This window comes from Tupaia chinensis, unplaced genomic scaffold (genome assembly GCF_000334495.1).
Source record: "Tupaia chinensis unplaced genomic scaffold, TupChi_1.0 Scaffold000115_1, whole genome shotgun sequence".
In the NCBI taxonomy this organism is placed as follows: Eukaryota; Metazoa; Chordata; class Mammalia; order Scandentia; family Tupaiidae; genus Tupaia; species Tupaia belangeri.
The window spans coordinates 4195075-4215853 of record NW_006159579.1 but is presented as its reverse complement, the minus strand read 5'-3'; the positions used below and the strand labels follow the sequence as shown (position 1 = coordinate 4215853).

The following is a 20779-nucleotide window of genomic DNA, read 5'->3' as shown; positions in this document are numbered from 1 at the left end:
GCGGACTACCTCATTCTCATTTTCAGAGTTCTCCACCCAGAATGACTTCAGTGCCTAGACCAGAGATCGTAGAAGGTGAGTGTTGCGATAAAAGTCAGTATCTCTGGCCTTGGGTTCAGGCTTTTGAGCCATAGCCATAATCTTTGCTGGCTCCTGGTGGATTTAGAATCACGTATTCATTTGTTTACAGAAATGCTTTCTGAGTGTTTTGGTGACCCCGAGGCATGCATTTTCTTTTACTACCTTTTTGCCCAAATATTTAATTGTGGTGGATTTTTGACTTCTTTTTATAACAAATGCTAGAAGAGGAACCAGTGGTGCCTAAGACTCATGATCATCAATCGGAATCACGGCTCAACCCTGTGGAAGTGTTTACTGAATCGTCTACCTCCCTGGAGATGACTCAAGGCATTTCAAAGGAAAGAACTCACCTTGGCTGTACCCCTAAAAAAGGGGGAAGTTGTGATCTCAACCATCAGGAAGAACTTCAGTCCAAGTCCCTTCGTTTGTCCCCTCAAGAACAATCTGCCTGTCGTCAAGACAGGAGACAGTCCTGGAGACGAGCAAGTATGAAGGAAACCAACCGGCGGAAGTCACTGGCTCCCTTCCACCAGGGCATCACAGGTGGGGTGCTATGTACTAAGGCAGTGAGGTCCCAGCTCAGATAAGAGTCAGCGAGGTAAGACAGAAAGTGTAGAGAATAAGAATAACATTTAAAAAATAATAATAATAAGCATAGCAGACTAGACATGACTTAGCTTTTTAGCTGAGCCTGTCATTTCACCATTTTAAGCCTCCGTTTCCTCATCTGTAAAATGGAGACAGTACTACCTCCCTTATGGAGATATTCTACATTGGAAAGTACTGATGTCAAACACCCAGTTAAGTATTCCTTGCTATTTATTAGCTGCTGTGAGCAGAAATTCTGATTTCTGTGTTCAGCACTCATCTCTGCTTGGATGAAAGACACTGGAGTCCTTCCTGTTGTTTTCTACTTCTTAGCCTAAAGTGGAGCAGAAGGTGGATGAGTCGCTACCTGGTTTTAGTCTTTATGACTGACCAGGAAGATGCATATAAAAGTACCTAGAGTGAAAACCTAGTCTTTGGGGATGCTGTATTTGAACGTGATTTTGTAACTGCGTGAATTTGCAGTGGTAGCCATATCTCAGTAAGCATCCAAGCACAGGGACGTCCAGCACATTTCAGGAAGAACGTGCTAGCTGTGTATCTTGAGCAGATTACTTAACCTTGTTTGCCTTAAGATCCTTATCAGTAAACTGGGGAGAAATAGTACCTGTCCTTCATGATCGTATTAGGATCGATAGCGCAGAACTTGGCATATAGTCACCCCTCAAATGTTAAGCTATTGTGATTCCTCTAAGGATATTACCTCACTTCCAGTTGGTCTGATAGAAAGAAATCTGGGTAAAAACTGTCACTAAGCACATCAGAAAATTGCTGCCTCAGTGCCCGTACACTTCATTCCCCAGATATGCCAAGAAGACATTAGCAGATCCCGGAGATTAGTTCTGCCTTTATCTCTCCATTCCAGAGCACAAGACTTAAAATTCTGTATAATAGAAAATGACCAGGACCAGCAGATGGCATATGGGTAGGTTGCTGGACTCCCATGTAGTTGACCGCAGTTTGAGTTCTAGACCTGCTGGCTTAAAAATCGTGAGATGTGGGGGGAGAAAGGATTTCGGCATGGCCATCCCCTCTGGTGTGTGATTTCTTGCTTTCTACCTCTGTCTCTCCAGCAAGCACAGCACCCTATAACAAGAAAATAAATAAATAATGAAAATCACCATTGTTATAAGTTTGGTTATCTCCTGGTTATTCCTGCCACCTGCCAGATTTCCTTGGTTATAGACAAAAAGCATCCTGTTTTCCTTGACTAACAGCAGTGGAAATTGAGAGAGGAATCGAGAACTTTAAAACATAGCTGACTAAAGTTGGAGGGTAAAAAGACATGTAGCCCTCATAATTCTCAAAACAAATGTCCTCTGCTATGTAAGAACTTTTTAAATGGACGTAATTGACAAACCAGTATCTATATCTTGCAGATACGTATTGGGGGATTCAGTAGCAGAGTTATATAAAATGCCCAGCCAGTTCATTCTGATAACTCACTGTGTAACCTTGAGCAAATTACAGATTTCCCAGCCTTTGTGCTTCACTGTCATCAAAACAGTTAATAAGATACTGGCCTTAAAGTTTAATGGGATGTCCGGGACCAGTGGGTGGCATGTTGGTTAAGGTGTAGACACTCCCACATGGCTGACCATGGTTCGAATCTTGGACCTGGTGGTTGCTTTCTCACCTTCTCTCTCTCTCTCTCTCTGTTGCTGGTCAAATTAAAAATAAATGAATGAATAAATAAAGTTAAATAAATAATTATTTAAAAAAAAGTTTAATGGGGGGGGACCAGCAGTTGGCGTAATGGCCATGTCACTGAACTCCCATGTTCCTGCGGTTCGAGTCCTGGACCCGGTGGCTTATACTCACGCTGGACACGTGTGTGTGCATGCCTAAAATTCTGAGAGGAGAATGGAGGAGAAGGGATTGCAGTGTGGCCATCCCCCCAGAGGATGATTTCTCTCTTTCTGTCTCTCTGTCTCTCTCTGTCTTTCTAACGAGCGCACGTACCTTATAGCAAAAACCTCTCAAAAACAAAAAAAAGTTTAATGGGATAGCTATAGTATGTAATAAAAGGCCTTTTAAAATAGCATTCTACAAATACTACCTGTTAATGTTTCATTAGGTCATTGTAGACAAGCATGCTATTAATAAGGGAAAAACAGATTTGGGTTTAAATTTTGGTTCCACCTGTCTGTGGCTTCAAGTCATTTCCCCTCTGAGCTTCAGTTTCCTCATTAGTCAAATGAATCTAATAGAGTTTGTAGGAGGGCTCTCGAGACAATCTAAGCACCTCACAATGTCTATCATTAAAAATAGTCCAGTGTTCCCATCTCCTTTCTTTGAGTGGTGAATATGAATCATCAAAAACAAAAGATCAAATTTTGAGACCAGCAGATGACATAATGGTTATGTCGCTGGACTCCTGTGTAGTCAACTGCAGTTTGAGTCCCAGAACTGGCAGCATAAAACTCATTCTGGGCATGTGTGCTTGCTTGCCCAAGATCCCAAGAGGAGAACGGAGGAGAAGAGATTGTGGCATGGCCACCCCACTTGAGAGGTGATTTCTTGCTTTTTATTTCTCTGTCTCTGCCGAGTACATGCACCCTATAGCAAAAATCTCTCTCTAAAAAAGAAAGAAAAAAGATTTTTAAAAAAATTTTAAATAATTATTTAACTTTTTATTTATTTATGTTTTAATTTGACCAGAGAGAGAGAGAAGGTGAAAAGGCAAGCTGCCAGGTCTGGGACTTGAACCGCGGTCGGCCATGTGGGAGTCTTGTGCCCTTAACCACCATGCCACCTGCCGGCCCCAATAAAGATTTTTTTAATGTACTCTGTTTAACAAAACAAGATTTCAACGTAGTACACAGAAATCTTTATTTTAAAAAATGTTTTAGTGGGGGCTTGCAGGTGGCATGGTGGTTAAGGGCATTGGACTCCCACATTACTGACTGTGGTTTGAGTCCTGTACCCAGCCGCTTGCTTTCTAGCTTTCCCTTTCTTTCTATCTCTCACTCTGTACCTTTCTGGTCAAATTAAAATAAATGAATAAAAATAAAGTCAAATAAAACATTTTTTAAAATGTTTTAATGTATTTTACATTTTTTAAAGAATCATTTAATTTTATTTATTATTATTATTATTATTATTATTTTAAAATATACTATAGGGCACACAAGAGAAATAGGTAAAGAGAAAGCAAGCCACCAGGTTCAGTATTCAACCCATGGTTGGCCATGTGGGAATCCAGTGCCTTAACCACCTTGTTACCTGCTGGCCTCTAGTTTTTAAATTTTTTGTTTTTTAGGGTTTTTTTGGTTGTTTGTTTTTTTAAGAATTACTTTATTTAACTTTACCTATTTATTTATTTAATTTGACCAGAGAAAGACAGTGAGAGAGAGAGAGAGAAAGCAAGCCGCCAGGTTCGCCATGGCCAAACCACAGTCGGCCATGTGGGAGTTCAGTGCCCTTAACCACCATGTCACCTGCCAGCCCCGTTTTTTAGGTTTTGCTGTAAGTCATGTGTGCTCTCTTCGGAGAAACAGTGAGGGAGAAAGTAAAAAATCCCCCTCAGGGGGCAATGCCCACACCGCGATCTTGTCTCCATTCTCCTTGGATTTTGGGTATGCGTACACACACACCTATGTGATTTTCAAGCAACCAGGTCTGGGACTTCAGCCATGCAGTTGGCTATGTGAGAGTTCAGCACCTTAACCACCACGCCACCTGCTGGCTCTGAAATTTTTATTTTTTAAAGTTTGGTTACACAAATGACTGACTTCAGTCGTCAATGATTCTGGAAAAATTAGAATTCTCACTTTAATCGGAGGAGGTTGTTTCTTGCCTTAGGTTGAGTTGTATCAGAAGAGGAATTTTTCAGTTTTTTTTACTTCGCTGTTAAGTGTTCGGTTCCTTAAATGTGTGTGTTTTGCATTAGAGCTCAGCAGGTCCATCAGTGTCGACTTAGCAGAAAGCAAACGGCTTGGCTCTCTCCTGCTTTCCAGTTTCCAGGTGAGAATCTCATGACTGGGAAATGTTTCATTTTTGTTTTTAACTGTTACTGTGATAGCTTCAGGGAGAGGAATACTGCTGTGATGAACCAATTAAGATGAAAAGATGTTTCTCTCTGGATAGATTAATTTAAAAGTCAGATTTAATCCCAGCAGCTGGTTTCCCTCTGGACTGGGTTTATCACCATCTCATTGGTGCTGCTGCTATTGCTAATTGAGCAGCTGATAGGATTTCCCCAGTGTGGTGTCTTTTGGCCACTGGTGGCAAACGATGGTAATTTAGAGTAGCTAGAGGTCTAAATCTAAGTTATTATGGACATCTGGCTATATGCTAAATCGGTATATGACTCGTGTTGTACAGTTTCATTGTTTTTGTTTTGTTTTTAGATTTTTGTCTTAGGGCATGTGCACTTGCTAGAGGGAGTCAGTGAGAGACAGAGAAAGTGACGAATCACCCCCGGGGAATGGCCACGCTGCAATCCCTTCTCGTCCGTTGTCCTGTTGGGATTTTGGGCACACATACGCATGTGACGGGTGTGATTTTCAAGCCTATGGGTCCAGACTTGAACTGTGAATGCTTTAACTACCGTGCCACCTGCCGGCCCTAGTTTTTTTGTTTAAGGTGTATCGTGTATTATATGACTACTTGGTGTTTATGTCAGTTCAGATAAGCAAATAATTTGTGTTGATTAAATTTTTTTTTCTGAACCCCAAATCAAAATATATAGTCTGAGCAACAAAGGAATTTTGCTGATCTGTTTATTTGTTTATATGAAAAATCTTACATGTAAAAAGTAAATCATGTTTAATATTTATTAAGCATCATAAAGTTACATGAACTTAAGACTAGCCTGAAAAATTTAGGTTGTTGTACTAAAAATGTTTATTTTTTTATTTTTTTTTAGTTCTCTGTTCAAAAACTTGAACCTTTCCTAATAAGTGCTAAGGGTTTCAATGTCGAAAGTTTTAGAGCCAAAGGTAAGTTGCTAAGAATAGATGAGTGGCTTTGACTGTGGGCTGTATCATCCCTAAAGTTAGCAAAAGCCAGCCCATCCCTTGTCTTACTTGTTAAGGGAGCTGGAACTCACAGGGCCAACTGCAGTTTGAGTCCCAGCCCCAGCAGCTTGAGAAGTGTGCCGGGCATGTGCATATACGTGCATGGCCAAAATCTCAGCAGAATAGGGAATTGGAGGAGATGGGATTGCAGGGCGACTGCATCCCATTGGAAGGTGCTTTCTCTCTAGGTGTCTTTCTAGCAAGTGCACATGCCTTTTGACAAATTAAAAAAAGAAAAAAGATTAGCAAAAGCTTCACCACAGGATCCCCAGTTATAGGAGCTGCTGCCTTATAGACCAGCTCCTTCCATTTTTTGTTTGTTTGTTTGTTTTTTAAGGTTTTTGCCATAAGGGTGTGTGTGCGCACTTGTTCCTAGAGGGAGACAATGAGGGAAGGTGAGAACTCATCCCTTGGGAGGTGTGGCCATACTTCAGTCCCTCCTCCATTCTCCTCCTGGGATTTTGGGTATGCACACACACATCTGGCGTGATTTTCAAGCTACTAGGTCTGGGACTCAAACCACAGTTGACCATGTGGGAATCCAATGCCTTAACTACCACCTACCTGCTGGCCCTTCAAGCCCCTTTTTTTTATTTTTAAGGTTTATTTAATTTTCGGAACCAGCAGTTGGCATAATGGCTACGTCGCTGGACTCCCATGTAGTCAACTGTGGTTCGAGTCCCAGACCCTGTGGCTTAAAGATCCCGAGAGGAGAATGGAGGAGAAAGGATTGCGGTGTGGCCATCCTTCCTAGGGGGTGATTTCTCGCTTTCTGTCTCTCTTCGTCTTTCTGGTGAGTGCACACTCGCCCTATAGCAAAAGCATCTCCTAGAAAAATAAAAGATTCATTTAATTTTCTTTTTATTTTTTTAGATATTTTTACTATAGGGCATGTTCGCTTCCCAGAAAGACAGAGAAGGAGAGACAGAAAGCAAAAAATCACCCCCTGGGGAGGATGGCCATGCTACAATCTCTTTTCTTACATTCTCCTTTCAGGATTTTGGGCATGCATGCACATGTGCCTGATGTGAGTTTCAAGCTGCCCAGTCCAGGACTTGAAGCAGTTGGCTAGTGGAAGTCTAGCACCTCAACCACCACATCACTTCCTGGTCCCAGATTTGTTTAATATAATTTAATTATTATGTTTAAAATTTGAGCAGAGAGAGAGAGAAAGTAAGAAACCAAGCCACCAGGTCCAGGACTTGAACAGTAGTCAGCCATTTAAGAGTCTGGCACCTTAACCACCACATCACCTGCCAGGTCCTTCAACTCCTTCTTTTCAAAAATTGCATTAAAAAGAAGAATATATGCTTACAAAGATCAGAAGGTGTGAACATGTGAAACGTAACTGTCAGTTCTTCCTTGACCTCTGATCTCAGTTCTCCTTAGCCACCAGTTTCTTCTGTATCCTTGCAAATCTTTATTGCTTTTCTTAATATTTGTTAAAGCACAGGCTAGCTCTGCAGCCTGGTGGTTACAGTAACCAGATCCCACATAGCCAATCCCGTGGTTTGGGTCTTGGACCTGGTGATTTGAGAAACATGCCAGATGCGTGTGCACGTGTGCATGCCCAGTATCCCAACAGAATGGAGAAAGAGAGATAAGGGATTGCAGTATGATCATTCCCTATGGGGGACACTTTCTCCCTGTCATTTCTCTCTGGCAAGTGAATGTACCCTGTGGTTAAAATTAAAAACAACAAAATTGATATGAATGCATAATCTGAATACTGTTCTATAGCTTATCTCTCTCTCTCTTTTTTCCTTAGTTTTGCTATAAGGCTCATACGCTTTTCTGAGGGAATTAGAGCAGGAAAGTAAGAAATCATCCCCGTAGGAGGATGGCCATGCCTCATCCCTGCTCCTCTATTAACCTCCCTGGATTTTGGGCACGCATGCACACATGCCTGGTGTGTTTCAAGCCACCGGGTCCAGGACTTAAACCATGATTGGCCATGTGGGAGTCCAGCAACATAACCATTAAACCATTTGCTAGCCCTTTTTATTTAATTTTATTTATTATTTTTTAACTTAACTGAGAGGGAGATTGGGAAAGAGAGAGCAAGCTGCGAGGTCCAGGACTTGAACTGCATGCAGTTGGCCATGTGAGAGTCCAGTGCCTTAACTACTATGCCATCTGCCTGCTTTTGAAGCCTCCGGGTCTTCAACTTGAACCACTGAACCAGCCATGTGGAATCCAGTTTGGAAATAAAAGTTTGTGGGACCAGCAGATGGCATAATGGCATACATCTGCTGGCCCTTTTGGCCACAAGCCTTTTGGCATATATGCAAGTGAAACTAAGATAAATTCCTAAAATTGGAATTAACTAGATAAAATAAATTATCAGATTAACTTACATAGAGGTTGTATATGCAAGTACTATATCTATCTTTTCTTTTTTTTTTTGAGAGGTTTTTGCTATAGGGCATATGTGCTCTCCACAAAGAGAAAAAGAGAGACAGAAAGCAAGAAATCACCCCCCAGGAGGAATGGCCACGTCACAATCCCTTCTCCATTCTCCTCTCGGGATCTTGGGCGCACATGTGCATGCACCTGGCGTGAGTTTAAGCCTCCGAGTCCAGGACTTGAACCGCAGTTGACTACATGGGAGTCCAGCGGCATAGCCATTTCTCCAACTGCTGGTCCCAGCACTGTATCTGTTTTCTTACACTGTCATCAACATAGTTTTGTCAAAGTTATAGAGTTTCTTGGGGCAGTCAGGTGGTGTAGTGGTTAAGGCGCTGGATTCCCATATGGCAGCTTGCTTTTCCTTTCTCTCTTTTTCTCTGTGTCTGTCTGTCTCTGGTCAAATTTAAAAAAATAATACTGATGAATAAAATTAAATAAATCTTTTTTTAAAAGTTAAATCTTCTTACTTGATAGGTGTTTGGAGATATTTAGTAGCTTTAATCTGTGTGTGTGTGTGTGTTCAGGTTTTTTTAAAAAAATAATTATTTAATTTTATGTGTTATTATTATCTTTCAATTTGACCAGAGAGCGACAAAAAGAGAGAGAGAGAGTTTGAAAGCAAGCTGCCAGATCCGGGACTCAAACTGTGGTCAGCCATGTGTGAGAGTCCAGCACCCCAACCGCTATTCCATCCGGCCCCAATCCATGTTATTTTATTGTCTGTTTTTGTTTTTTTTGTTTGTTTGTTTGTTTTGTTTTTAAGAGAGATTTTTGCTACAATGTGCATGCATTCGCCCGAGAGACAAAGAGACAGCGAGAAATCACCCCCAGCGTGAGTGGTCACCTACGTGGCAGTCCAGCAACAAAACCATTACGCCACCTGCTGGTCCCAAAGAATTATCTTCTTTCAAAGGAAAAAAGAGGGACCAGCAGGTGGTGTAATGGCTAGGTCGCTGAACTCCCATGTAGGGGACTGCAATTCAAATTCTAGACCCAGTGGCTTAAAGCTGACGCCAGGCGCGTGTGTGTGCATGCCCAAGATCCCGAGAGGGGAATGGAGGAGAAGGAATTGCAGTGCAGCCATCTTCCTTGGGGAGGAAATTGAAGAAAAAAAGGAATTGTACCATCACCGTGATTAGAGAAAACATATCAAGGTTATCTTGATAGCTAATTGATATAACCTTTCCTTTCTGCATTCTTTGCCTGAAAGTAATAGTGACCACTTCCAAGTCTAGCAAAGATTTGTTTTCACCTTTGCTCATAATTTTTGTATCCACTCCAATATTTCTCATTGTATTTCTCAACTCCTGCCTGTTGCCAGACTTCTGTAATGGGTTCCCTCGTAGTGCCAGCAGTTCAGATCTCTTGAAAAAAAAAATAGAATGTCAATGCAGTTTTTTTTCTTTTTTTTTTTTTTTTTAGTTTATCTTATTCATGGTAGTATATGTGCACATATAGAGAGAGGGGGTGGGAAACACCTTTGACAGGGTCTCTTCTTACCCGATCCCTTTACCCTGCCCTCCAGCTTGTCAGGATATTGGGCATGTGTGTGCATGCCTAGCTTATGTCAGGTCCACTGAGGCAGGAATCCAAACCCACGATCCGGCTCCCCGCGCTGCAGTCCAGGACGCTACCAACTGTACTGCTGAGTCTAGGCCAGTGCAGTCAGACCTTTTAAACTGGTTTTTCACTAGTAAGTGTAAAAGCGCTTATTGCAAATATCATGAAGAGAAGTTAGCTGCCATCTTATCATTATCTACCAGAGGGAAAATAAGGGAATGTTTCTGTATGCTTAAGACCACTTTTTGGTGAGCGAGGGGGCCAGAATGTTAGTGAGGACCTTAGTGCTAAGACCACCTTAAGTGTGTTGTATCTTTGTGAGAAGCTCATGGTGAAATTTTACATTCTCTTTATTCTATAACATGTAATTTATTCTCTCTAGCATCTTCTCTTTCTGAAGAATTAAAACATTTTACAGACAGACTGGAAAGTGATGGCACACTACAAAAATGTTTTGAAGATTCAAAAGGGTAAGAGCAGTACCCCTTCTATCACAATTGTATTTGCTTTTATTTTAAAATTTTCATTTTTGTTAGAGAGTGCGTATACTCCCTGGAGAGAGACAGAGAGAGAGAGACAGAGACAGAGAGAGAGAAGGAAAGTAGGAAATGACCACCCGGGGGGATGGTCACACCACAATCACTTTTCCATTCTTTTCTTGGGATTTTGGGCATGCACACACATGTGCCTATTGTGATTTTCAAGCTGCTGGATCTGGGACTCTAATCACACAGTTGGCTATGTAAGATCTAGCCGCCTCAACCCCTGCTCCACTTACTGGTCCTCAGCATACTTTTTTTTTTTTTTTGAGAGGTTTTTGCTATGGGGCGCGTGTGCTCGCCAGACAGAGACAGAGAGACAGAAAGCGAGAAATCACCCCCCGGGGGGGGATGGCCACGCCGTAATCCCTTCTCCTCCATTCTCCTCTCAGGATCTTGGGCATGCATGCACATACGCCCGGCGTGAGTTTTTAAGCCACCGGGTACGGGACGCAAACCGCGGTCGACTACGTGGGAGTCCAGCGACATAGCCATTACGCTAACTGCTGGTCCCAGCATACTTGTTTTTGAGAGAGATTTTTGCTGTACTTGTGTACTTGATGGAGAGACAGAGAAAGACAGAAAGCGAGAAGTCACACTGTAGTCCTTTTTCTTCCGTTCACCTCTCGGAATTTTGGGGAGAAAGGATTGCGGCATGACCACATCCCACTGGGGGATGGTATACTTTCTCTGGCAAGTACGCATACTCTCTAGCAATTAAAAAGATTATGTAAGGCATCATATTAAAAACAAGTGTTTCTCAACATGTTAAACTCATAATCCTGTCTATCTTCCAGAAAAGCAATAGATTTGTCTCTGGAAGCATCAGTGGCTGAGATGAAGGAATACATAACAAAGTAAGTGAAAATGTACAAACCTTTTTCAGAAAATTAAACTGATTCTCCATTTGGGGAAAATGAGAGGTAACCGTGCGTTCAGAGACTAAGTACTGAAGCCCCAGTGGCGTGATGGGTTAGCGTGCAGTACTTACATGACAGAGACTAAGTACGAGCATGTGAGCAATAGATGCTAGAAGGCTGCACAGGAATACTTACGGGCTCTCCTGATGGCCGGTTTCATAGAACAGAGATAGAGAAAGGGTGTTAAGTTGGTTTTAAGAACTCAGGTTCAATTTCATTAAATTAATATCCTCTGAGCCAGTCTAGCTTTCCAATCCTTTAATGACCTTTTTATGCGCATTAATAACTAGGTTACATGTTGTCCTGAGTGATTCAGGGTGATGATGATTGAAATTAACTCGAATTTTTTCCTGATTGTATAGGTTTTCTTTAGAACGTCAGACTTGGGATCAGCTCTTGCTGCGCTACCAGAAGGAGGCTGAAGAGATATCCGGGTTAGATCTGTGCACTGGAAATCAGAAACTGTCTTTTCACCTTGCAGGAGATTGATTTTTGTTTATTTCAGTTCTGTTAGCACAGGTTGAATGACGAATCCTTTCTCACAGGCCAGTCCAGCTCATGGAGACGCTGTAAAGTGACTATGAGTGCTTTCTGACCGGGAGTGGGGAATGAGGGACAAGGAAAAGTTAGTGTTACTGTCATTTGTGCGAGAACAGAATTGCTTGTGTTCTGTTTTCCTGGTTGCCCTTTCACATCCAGGAGAACACAGGCACACCTCTGCCTTGTACCTGGTAACCAGTGGTCAGGGGACGTTAGTGAGCACATGGTTTTTGAGTTGCAGGTTTGACAGTGACCCCCCTGGCTAGGGCCTTCGTGGAGACACAGGCATAAAAGGGGGTAATGGAGGAGAGTACAAGGAAACGTGACTTTTGTATGTAGTGGAGAGACAACAGAGGTGGGTTTTTTTTTTTTTTTTTTGGAGAGATTTTCACTGTAGGGCGCGTGCGCTCGCCAGACAGACAGAGAGAGACATAGAGACAGAAAGCGAGAAATCACCCCCCAGGGGGGATGGTCACGCTGCAATCCCTTCTCCTCCATTCTCCTCTCGGGATCTTGGGCACGCACGCACACGCGCCCGGCGTGAGTTTTAAGCCACCGGGTCCGGGACATGAACCGCGGTCGACTACGTGGGAGTCCAGCGACATAGCCATTATGCTAACTGCTGGTTCCCGTTTTTTTTTTTTTTTTTTTAGGTTTTTTTTTTTTTTTTTTAGTTTTGCTATAGGGTACTTATGTTTGTCAGAGAGAGACCAAAAGAGAAGGAAAGTGAGAAATCACCCCCTAGTAGGGATGTATGGCCACACTATAATCCATTCTCTTCTCGGGATTCTGGGCACAGACACACATGTGCTCAGCATAATTTTCAAGCCACTGGATCTCAGACTCCCAACCTCATAGTCAGTCTTGTGGGGTCCAGGTGCCCCAACCTCTGTGCCATCTGCTGGTCTGAGTTCGTTTTTTTGTTTTTTTTTTTTTTATTCATAGTCATTTTGTTGTTGTTATAATAATATAACAACAATATAATAATGATAATAATTGTTATTATTATAATTTTGAAGTTAACCAGAGAGACAGAGAAAGAAGGAAAGTGAGAAAGCAAGCTGCTAGGTTTGGGACCCAAACTGTGGTCAGCCATGTGGGAGTCCAGCTGCTTTAACCACCACGCCACCTGCTGGTCCCTTTTTTTATTTTTTAAAGAATTATTTTATTTAACTATTTATTTTAATTTGACCAAAGAGGGACAGATTGAGAGAGAGAGAGAGAGAAAGTGAGAAAGCAAGCCTCCAGGTCTGGGACTTGAACTGTAGTTAGCCATGTGGGAGTCCAGCACCCATAACCACCACGCCACCTGCCGGCCCCCCTGTTTTTGTTTTTGTTTCATCAAAGGAAAACAAATATTTTAAGAAACATTAATCTGGATATGGGTCTTGAAGGCAGGGGAAAGTGGGGAAGTGCTAGATTTCTCGTATAGTTGAACATCATTAGCCAATGGTTTTAGGGTTTTTTTTTTCCCCAAACAGAATATTAGCTAGAAACCAAAATAGAAAATGTTAGCCACAACCCCTAATTGCAAAAGTGACCTCTCAGTAGAGAAGCGCTTTGAGGAACATGGTTTGAAAAGCTTCCCCAACCCAGCAAATGAGTGTTACTAGTTACTTTGTTTATCCTTGATGTATTCTGTTTATGGAAGAGAGAGAATGTATAAGATGGCAGTTTCTGAATACAAACTTCTGTAGCAAAGCTTATAAGTTAAAAGGAATGCTTCTGGGGGCCAGCAGATGGTGTAGTGGTTACATTGCTGGACTTCCACATGGCCAAACACAGTTTGGGACCTGGTGGCTCGAAACTCATGCCAGGTGCTTGAGCCTGCGTGCCCAAGATCCTAGGAGGAGAAACGAAGAAAAGGGATTGTGGCTGGTGTGGCCATCCCCCAAGGGGGGTGATTTCTCACTTTCCCTCACACCTCTGTCTCTCTCTGTCTGGTGAGTGCGTGCTCCCTAAGGTGAAAACCTAGAAAAAAAAGAAGAAGAAGAAAGAAGAAAAGAAAGGAATGCTTCTGGAGCCAGCCAGTTATGTACTTGTTAAGGCTGCTGGATTCCACATGGCTGACTGCAGTTTGAGTCCTGGACCTGGCAGCTTATGAAACATGCTGGGCACATGTGCATGTCTAACATCCCAAGAGGAAAATGGAGAAGGGATTGTGGTGTGGCTGTCCCCCCTAGTGGGTGCTTTCTCACTGTTTCTCTCTATCTCGCTCTCTCGTGCACATGCATGTGCTCTCTCTCTCTCTTTCTCTCTCTCTGGCTAGCTCATGCTTTCTATAGCAAAACTGAAGGGGGAAAAAAAGGAGTGCTTCTGGATTCAGAAGCACAAAACTACTTAGTTTTGTGACCGTGGGCGAGTCACTTAATGTTGCTAAGCCTGAGGTTTCTTGTTTACAAATGGAGATACCATTAGTACCTACCTGTTTGAGTTCCTGTGAGTGTTAAATGAGGTTACATGGGAAGTGCCCAGCAGTGTCTGGTGCCCACTAAGCACTCGGTACGTTGCAGTAGGTAGTAAAGGGCCACCATCAGTGTTCAGGAGCTCTGTGCTGCTCAGGTGTTTAGTAGATGATCAGTAGGTAATTAGGGTAACCAGCATTTGTTTTTGGTAAGATAGTCATAGACTTGAGTACACAATAGCATGTTTTGGCTTTACTCTATCGCATGTATAGTCCTTTGCTCTGTTTTATTTTGTTGTGCTATTTTAAGTTTGCTATAGAGCACATGCGCCCACTGGGAAGAGAGAGACAGAAAGCCAGGGAAAGTGAGAGAGCATCCATCCAGGTGGGATGGTCACTCTGCAACCCCTTTTCATTCACCTCTCAGGATTTTGAGCATGCTCACACATGTTCTACCACATTTTTCAAACCACTGGGTCCAGGACTTGAACTTCACAATTGGCCACGTGGGGTCCAGCAACCTCAATCACCATGCCGCTGGCCGGCCCCCATGTATAGTCCTTTGTAGATGGACCTTATTGTTAGGTGCATTCACTTGTCCTAAAGCTCCCAGCTTCAGGAATCCAGCAGCATACAAACATGACACTGGGTGAGTGTTTCAGAACCTCTTGTTAAAAAGAGAGCTTAGGGGCCAGCAGGTGGCATGGTGATTAAGGCACTGGATTCCCATTTGACTAACTGGTTCTAGTCCCAGACCTGGCAGCTTGAAAATTGTGCCAGATGTGTGTTCATGAATGCACAAAATCCCAGAAAGAATGGAGGAAGAGGGATTGCAGTGTCGCTATCCTCTCCAAGGGTGATTTCTCACTTTCTTTTTCTCTTTGGTGAGTGTATAAGCCCTATAGCAAAAAACCTTTAAAAAAAAAAAGGTTGTACCTAGAGTAGAATAGAATATTGATTCACCTAGGCAGCTTTTTCCAATGTGATCTTTGATATCTTTCTTAAAAAATATTACAAAATCCCTTGAAGGTTTATGTCTTGTTTGTATTTAGAGGATCAACAGAAACCAAAGTTACTGAAGTCAAAGTGGAACCTACTACATATCTTGGATCTTCTCAGAGTGAAGTTCTTGATACAGTGCCTGACTACCAGAAAATGTTACAGAACCAGAGCAGAGTCTTTGATTGTATGGAGTTGGTGGTAAGTCAGCTCATGTGTATTTGGTTGAGTTACCCAACTTTGCTACGTTGTCATCTTTGGAAATGAAAAGACAGAGAATATTCGTAGTAGATATGCTCAGCTCCTACTTGGGAAAACATGGAGAGAGAATAAAAAATAATTATAAACAGATATGTGGTGGGAAGTACTAAAACAGCAGGATGTGGGAAGTATATACAGAGAAAGCAACAGGGTACTGTTTTATATAAAGAAGTTACTGGGTTCAATTTTTTTATTGTTTTTGTTTGTTTGTTTATTTTTTGCTATTGGTAGGGCATGTGTGCTGTCTGCAGAGAGAGAGAAAGCACACCCTAGGGGAGATGACCACACATAGTCCCTTCTCCTGTTGGGATTTTGGGCACGCACGCATGCATGCATGCACACACACACATGCCAGGCTTGTTTTCCATGCCTCTGGATCCGGGACTCTTAACAGTGCAGTGGGCCATGTGATATCCAGCCGCCTTAACTGCCATGCCAGCTGGTGGACTGGATTCTATTTTAGTTTGTTTGGTTTTGTTTATTTAAGTTCAAGATAGCATGTGTATACTCAAAGTAGAGAAAGAGTAGCACCACCCTTGACAGGGTCTTGTTATATGGAGAACTACCCCCTTTCCTTAGTCCTCTAGCTCCTCAGGATCTTTGACGTGTGCACATGTGACTGGTGTGTTTTCAGGTCAACCTGAGGAGCTGATCCCACAGTTGGCCATGTAGCTTTTGGCACTATAGTTCATTTTGCTACTAATCCTGTCACCTAACTGGGCCAAGCAGAATTATTAAAGACCCTTTTAAGGGCCCTGTTTTGTTTTCATTGTCATAGAGCATGTGCCACTTCCAGGGGAGTCTCCCTGAGAGGAGGGAGACATGAAGAAGGGACTGTGGTGTGGGGGGTGTAGAATTCCCCAGTAATGTGGTCACACTGTAGTCCTGTTTCTTCCATTTCTCCATCCCATCAGGAATTTGGACATGCGCTCACATGTGCCCAGCATGTTTTTCAAGCTGCTGGGGCTGGAGTTGAGACCATAGTTGGCTCTATGGGATCCAGCTTTCCATGCATGGCCCAGAGCCACTGTGCTACAGGGCCAGGCCCAAGGTGCTATTTTAACAGAGACTTAAAGGAAATGAGCCATGAAGACATTTGGGGGAATACTATTGTTTAAATCTGGGTATCAACAGGCAGTAGATGGCATTTGAAATAGGGTAATTCAAAGAGTTTCTTTTTTTCTCTTTTTTTTTTTTTAGAGATTTTTGCTACAGGGCATGTGCATTCACCAGAGACAAAAAGTGAGAAATCACCCCCCGGGGTGATGCCACAATCTCTTCTTCTCCATTCTCCTCTCAGGATTTTAAACACACATGTACACGCACCTGGCGTGAGTTTTAAGCTGCTGGGTCTGGTACTCAAATCACGGTAGAGGACATGTGAGTCTAGCAACGTAATCATTACACCATCTGCTTATCCCCAAAGAGTTCATTTTCAAAGATACTGCGTATAAAGAGATGAGTAGTGGGAGAAGGGCACACGGGTTAGTGAAGTGGCCTGGGGCTTAGAGACAACTGAGCTCTTACTTCCCACTAAGCTCACAGGGAGGAGAGGTGCAGTTACTCTGGCTCCTTGCCGGGACACTGTCACATAGTTGGCTGCATTGAGAGCCATGTCGCTCAGTGAAGGGACACAGCTAACTCCAGATAACTCTTCCAGGAGCAAGCCTGGGTAGTAAATACCCAGGTCTCACTCAGCTCCCTCCCACTTGGACTCAGCTCCCTCTCACTTGGCCACACCCAAGCAGACACCAGAGGACATGGCATCCTACTGTTGGAGGTCAAATGAGGTCCAAAAGGTCAGCTTCCTGGGGGGTGCAGAGCAGCCTGGAGAAGAATGGAGTGTGACTCTGGAGGATCAGAGAATGCCTAGCATAAGCCTTTCCGTTGAAAAGAACAGCAAGGCCAAAGCTCCAAGTAGGAGCTTGCCTGGTGGGCTTGAACATCAGAGAAGCCATGGTCCCTTGCAGCTCAAAACTGTCTTTTGTCTGCAGATGGATGAACTACAAGGATCAGTGAAGCAGCTGCAAGCCTTCATGGATGAGAGTACCCAGTGCTTCCAGAAGGTGTCAGTACAGCTCGGTAAGCTTTTCTGTTGAGTGGACCCGAGCTGCGCTGTTTTATATCTGACAGTCTTTGGGATACAAACTGCCCTTCAAAGCATATGGTCCCAGAGCATAAGATTTATATCAGGTGACTTGTTTTTCTCGCCACAGTAAGTAATATGTTGTGGGTACTCAGAGTTGCTGGGAAATTCCTAGATATAAATTCCAAAGAAGTAAAATAGAATAAATCTCCATGAACTGTGTTGTTGGTTTGGAAAATCTAAGACAAGAAATACCCACCTATTGCCTTTTCCATTTTAATTTTTCAAGAATCCACTGACTGTCATTACTCCTGCATTGCTTTTCCCAGCCTCCTCCAACCCTAAATTATTTGCTGTATATACCTTCACTTCTTCATTTGTTTCGTATTTGTCAGGTTGTGTTGTAGTTGTAGTGCTGTCTGGCTTTCCAACCAGACTGCCATCTCCTTGAAGAGATACTCTTATTTATCATTGTCATACCCTTCAGTGTCTGGCAGTGTCCACACATTAACTTTTCAATAAGTGTTATGTGAATTCAATTGATATTTATTTGTTTGGCTGCTTTCCTCTGCAGAGAAGAGAAGCATGCAACAGTTAGACCCCTCGCCAGCTCGAAAACTGCTCAAGCTTCACCTACAGAAGCCATCTACCACACATTGCCCTGGATCCTGTCAGTGACCTTACACAGCTTCTCTGCGCTCAGGAGGAGAGGACTAGGAAGAGTACCCAGCACATGGTGACTGCATGGCAGTCTGAGCTGGCGATATGTCACAGTACATTTGAGGATGACTCTCTGTAGGGCACTTCGGCTTTTTTCTGAAAGTGTTGACGTTTTTGCATCCTAGAGAACATTATATAGACATTTTTTTTCTGGAAATGTGCAAAATGCTTGAAACTTTTTTGAAATGACCTACAAAACCAGTGACCCATTCTTCTAAATATCCTTCAGGGTGAAAAATCTTCATCCTGTGGAGCCCAGCAGGTAGCATAATGGTTAAAGGCGCTGGATTCCCTCATGGTTGACTGAGGTTTGAGTCCCGGACCTGGCGGCTTCCTTTCTCACTTTTTCTTTCTCTCGCTCTGTCTCTCTCTTTGGTCAAATTTAAAAGTAATAATAACGGGTGGAATTAAATAAATTAAAAAAATGTTTTTTAAAAAAGAAATGTTCAGCCAAAAATGGTGTTTAGGTTTTGAAGCAGCTGAGTCATTTGGACCAATGAAGTCTGAGGAAATATTTTAGAAGCCCAGTTGGGCTCTGTTTGTAAAGGAACGAGACTGATTAGTATGTCTCTGATGGTGATTTTAGGCAGAGGAATTTTTAGCATTGTTTGCATCACCAGGAAATAAGATGTCCAATTTGAAGGGAATGTTACTCATTCTTTATGTTCTGTGTGTGCTGTGGCTTTTATTACTGAGTTGACTCCTAAGTCCTGAATTCATGGCAAGAAGGAGCTAAGTATTCCTTTTCATTGTTCTTTGTGTTTGTTAATAATCTACATTATAAAACTGCACACAATGAAAAGCTTTCTGTTGTCTTTGTGAATGTTTTGAGTCTGTACAAAAAGTTAAAAAGGCAGGCAGACTTAATAGAAAACAGGGTTCTTTGTCGAGTGCTGATGTGAATAGTAGTGGAGATGCGCTTTAGCATTGATTACAAATGATACACCAACTAATTTGTTGTCAGGGTTTCTTCTTCTCCGATCCCACTAATGGGATAAAACTCATTTCATTTAAACACCTAGTCATAATCTTAAGTCTTAAACCTTGGCCCATGCACTGGCTATTTAGAGGTGATCTCTCCCTACTTTGACCTTTGCTCACTCTTTTTTTCCTTTTCCTTTTTTTTTTTTTTTTAATTTGTCACAGGGTGTGTGCACTTACCAAAGAGACAGGAAGAGGGATGGGGGAAAGCAGTTCCCATGGGGAATGGTCACACCACAGTCCTTTCTTCATATCTCTCTCCTCTCAGGATTTTGGGTATGCATACACAAGCACCTGGCGTGTTTCTCAAGCACCTAGGCCTGAGACTTGAATTGCGGAGTCGGCCCTGTGGAATCCTGCTGCCTTAACCGCCAGGCCACAGGCGAGCCCACTCTTTATTCATTATTTATTTATTCATGTGTTGACAGAGCCCCTCTATGTGCTAAGCACAATTCTAGGGACTAGGGAGAGAATAAGCAATGAAAAGACCTCTGGACTTGCCCTCACGATGCTCACAGTCTATTGGGAACACAAGGAACAGGAAGAGAAAGCTCCGAGAAGAGATGTTTTAGCCGACTCGGGAATGACAAAGAAGTTAAACGAGGCCAGTAAAATCTTTCAGGCAAAAGGAGCAGCATTTTCAAAGCCTTGAGAAAAACGGAGCATTCTGGGATACAAATAAGAGACCACTAAAGCAGGAGTGCTGAGCACCAGTGGAAGAGTGGCCTGGCACATAATAACTGGGAGTCATTAGAAGACTGTAAGAGAGGGAGGCAGGATCAGAACTTCATTTTCAAAAATCACTGTTTGCTGTTTGAGAAATAGGAGCAAAGCAGATATGAGAGCCAGTTAGGCTACTGCAGTGGTCTCAGTGAGAAATGGCAGCATGTGCTAGGTGTGACCGTGGATGAACGGGTGGGGCAGCCTGTGTTGTTCGTGCTGTCTGGGACACATAACCCGTATGGTAAACCTAATTTACTAACTGGGCTGAGAAAACCTTATTTAACCTTTTTTTTTTTTTTTTAAGAATTTTTTGCCTTAGAGTATGTATTCTTCTCCAGAGAGAGAGACAGACACAGAGAGAGGGAAAGTGAGAAATCAGCCCCCAGGGTGGATGGCTATGCAGCAATCCTTTGTCCATTTTCCCAGGATCTTGAGCATGCATGTACATATACCCAGTGTGATTTTCAGGCCCATGTCTAGGATTCGAACCATATGGGAATATGGGAATCCATCAAGGTAACCGCTATACCATCTGCTGGTCCCCTTATTTAACCTTTTATCTGTAAGGTTGGGCGAATGATAGAACCTATTTCAGAAGGATGCAATAAGATTAGACTAAGTAGGCTTAGAACAGTGGTATTATGATGCAGGGAGTGAACACTTGAACAACTTGGAGGATGGCAGAATAGTTCAGGAGATGGGAAAACTGGTAGTTCAATGTGGGATATCAGATGGAGCCATCAACTAGAATGTCATATATACAGAAGACAGTAGAGAACTGGGTAGAAAAATCCAGGCTAGAGATCAAATTTAAGCATTTAACTGCTGTCTAGTTATTGAAGACTTGAAAATGAATGATACTGTCCAGGGTAGAGCAAGAAGGGGAACTCTGAACAGTGTCAAGGAATGTTGGTGTTTAGTGATCAGAG

At 42.7% G+C, this 20779-nt stretch overlaps 1 protein-coding gene across 7 annotated transcripts in view; it reads left to right on the top strand.

Moving 5' to 3' along the window:
* DSN1 (DSN1 component of MIS12 kinetochore complex) overlaps nucleotides 1–19267 on the top strand; it is a 20703-nt gene extending 1436 nt beyond the window's left edge. Inside the window, exons 3-12 of one of the 7 annotated variants that reach the window (XM_006144102.3) lie at nucleotides 27–75; nucleotides 304–624; nucleotides 4580–4653; nucleotides 5558–5630; nucleotides 10060–10147; nucleotides 11014–11073; nucleotides 11499–11570; nucleotides 15133–15280; nucleotides 17335–17422; nucleotides 18001–19259. In XM_006144102.3, coding sequence (XP_006144164.2) covers nucleotides 27–75; nucleotides 304–624; nucleotides 4580–4653; nucleotides 5558–5630; nucleotides 10060–10147; nucleotides 11014–11073; nucleotides 11499–11570; nucleotides 15133–15280; nucleotides 17335–17422; nucleotides 18001–18104 — 1077 coding nt within the window. In that variant the 3' untranslated portion in view covers nucleotides 18105–19259. Of the gene's footprint in view, nucleotides 76–303; nucleotides 625–4579; nucleotides 4654–5557; nucleotides 5631–10059; nucleotides 10148–11013; nucleotides 11074–11498; nucleotides 11571–15132; nucleotides 15281–17334; nucleotides 17423–18000 lie in introns of all 7 variants that reach the window. The other 6 variants (XM_006144099.3, XM_027770170.1, XM_006144100.3 and 3 more) reach the window with 6 other exon arrangements.
* The last annotated feature ends 1512 nt before the right edge of the window (nucleotides 19268–20779 follow it).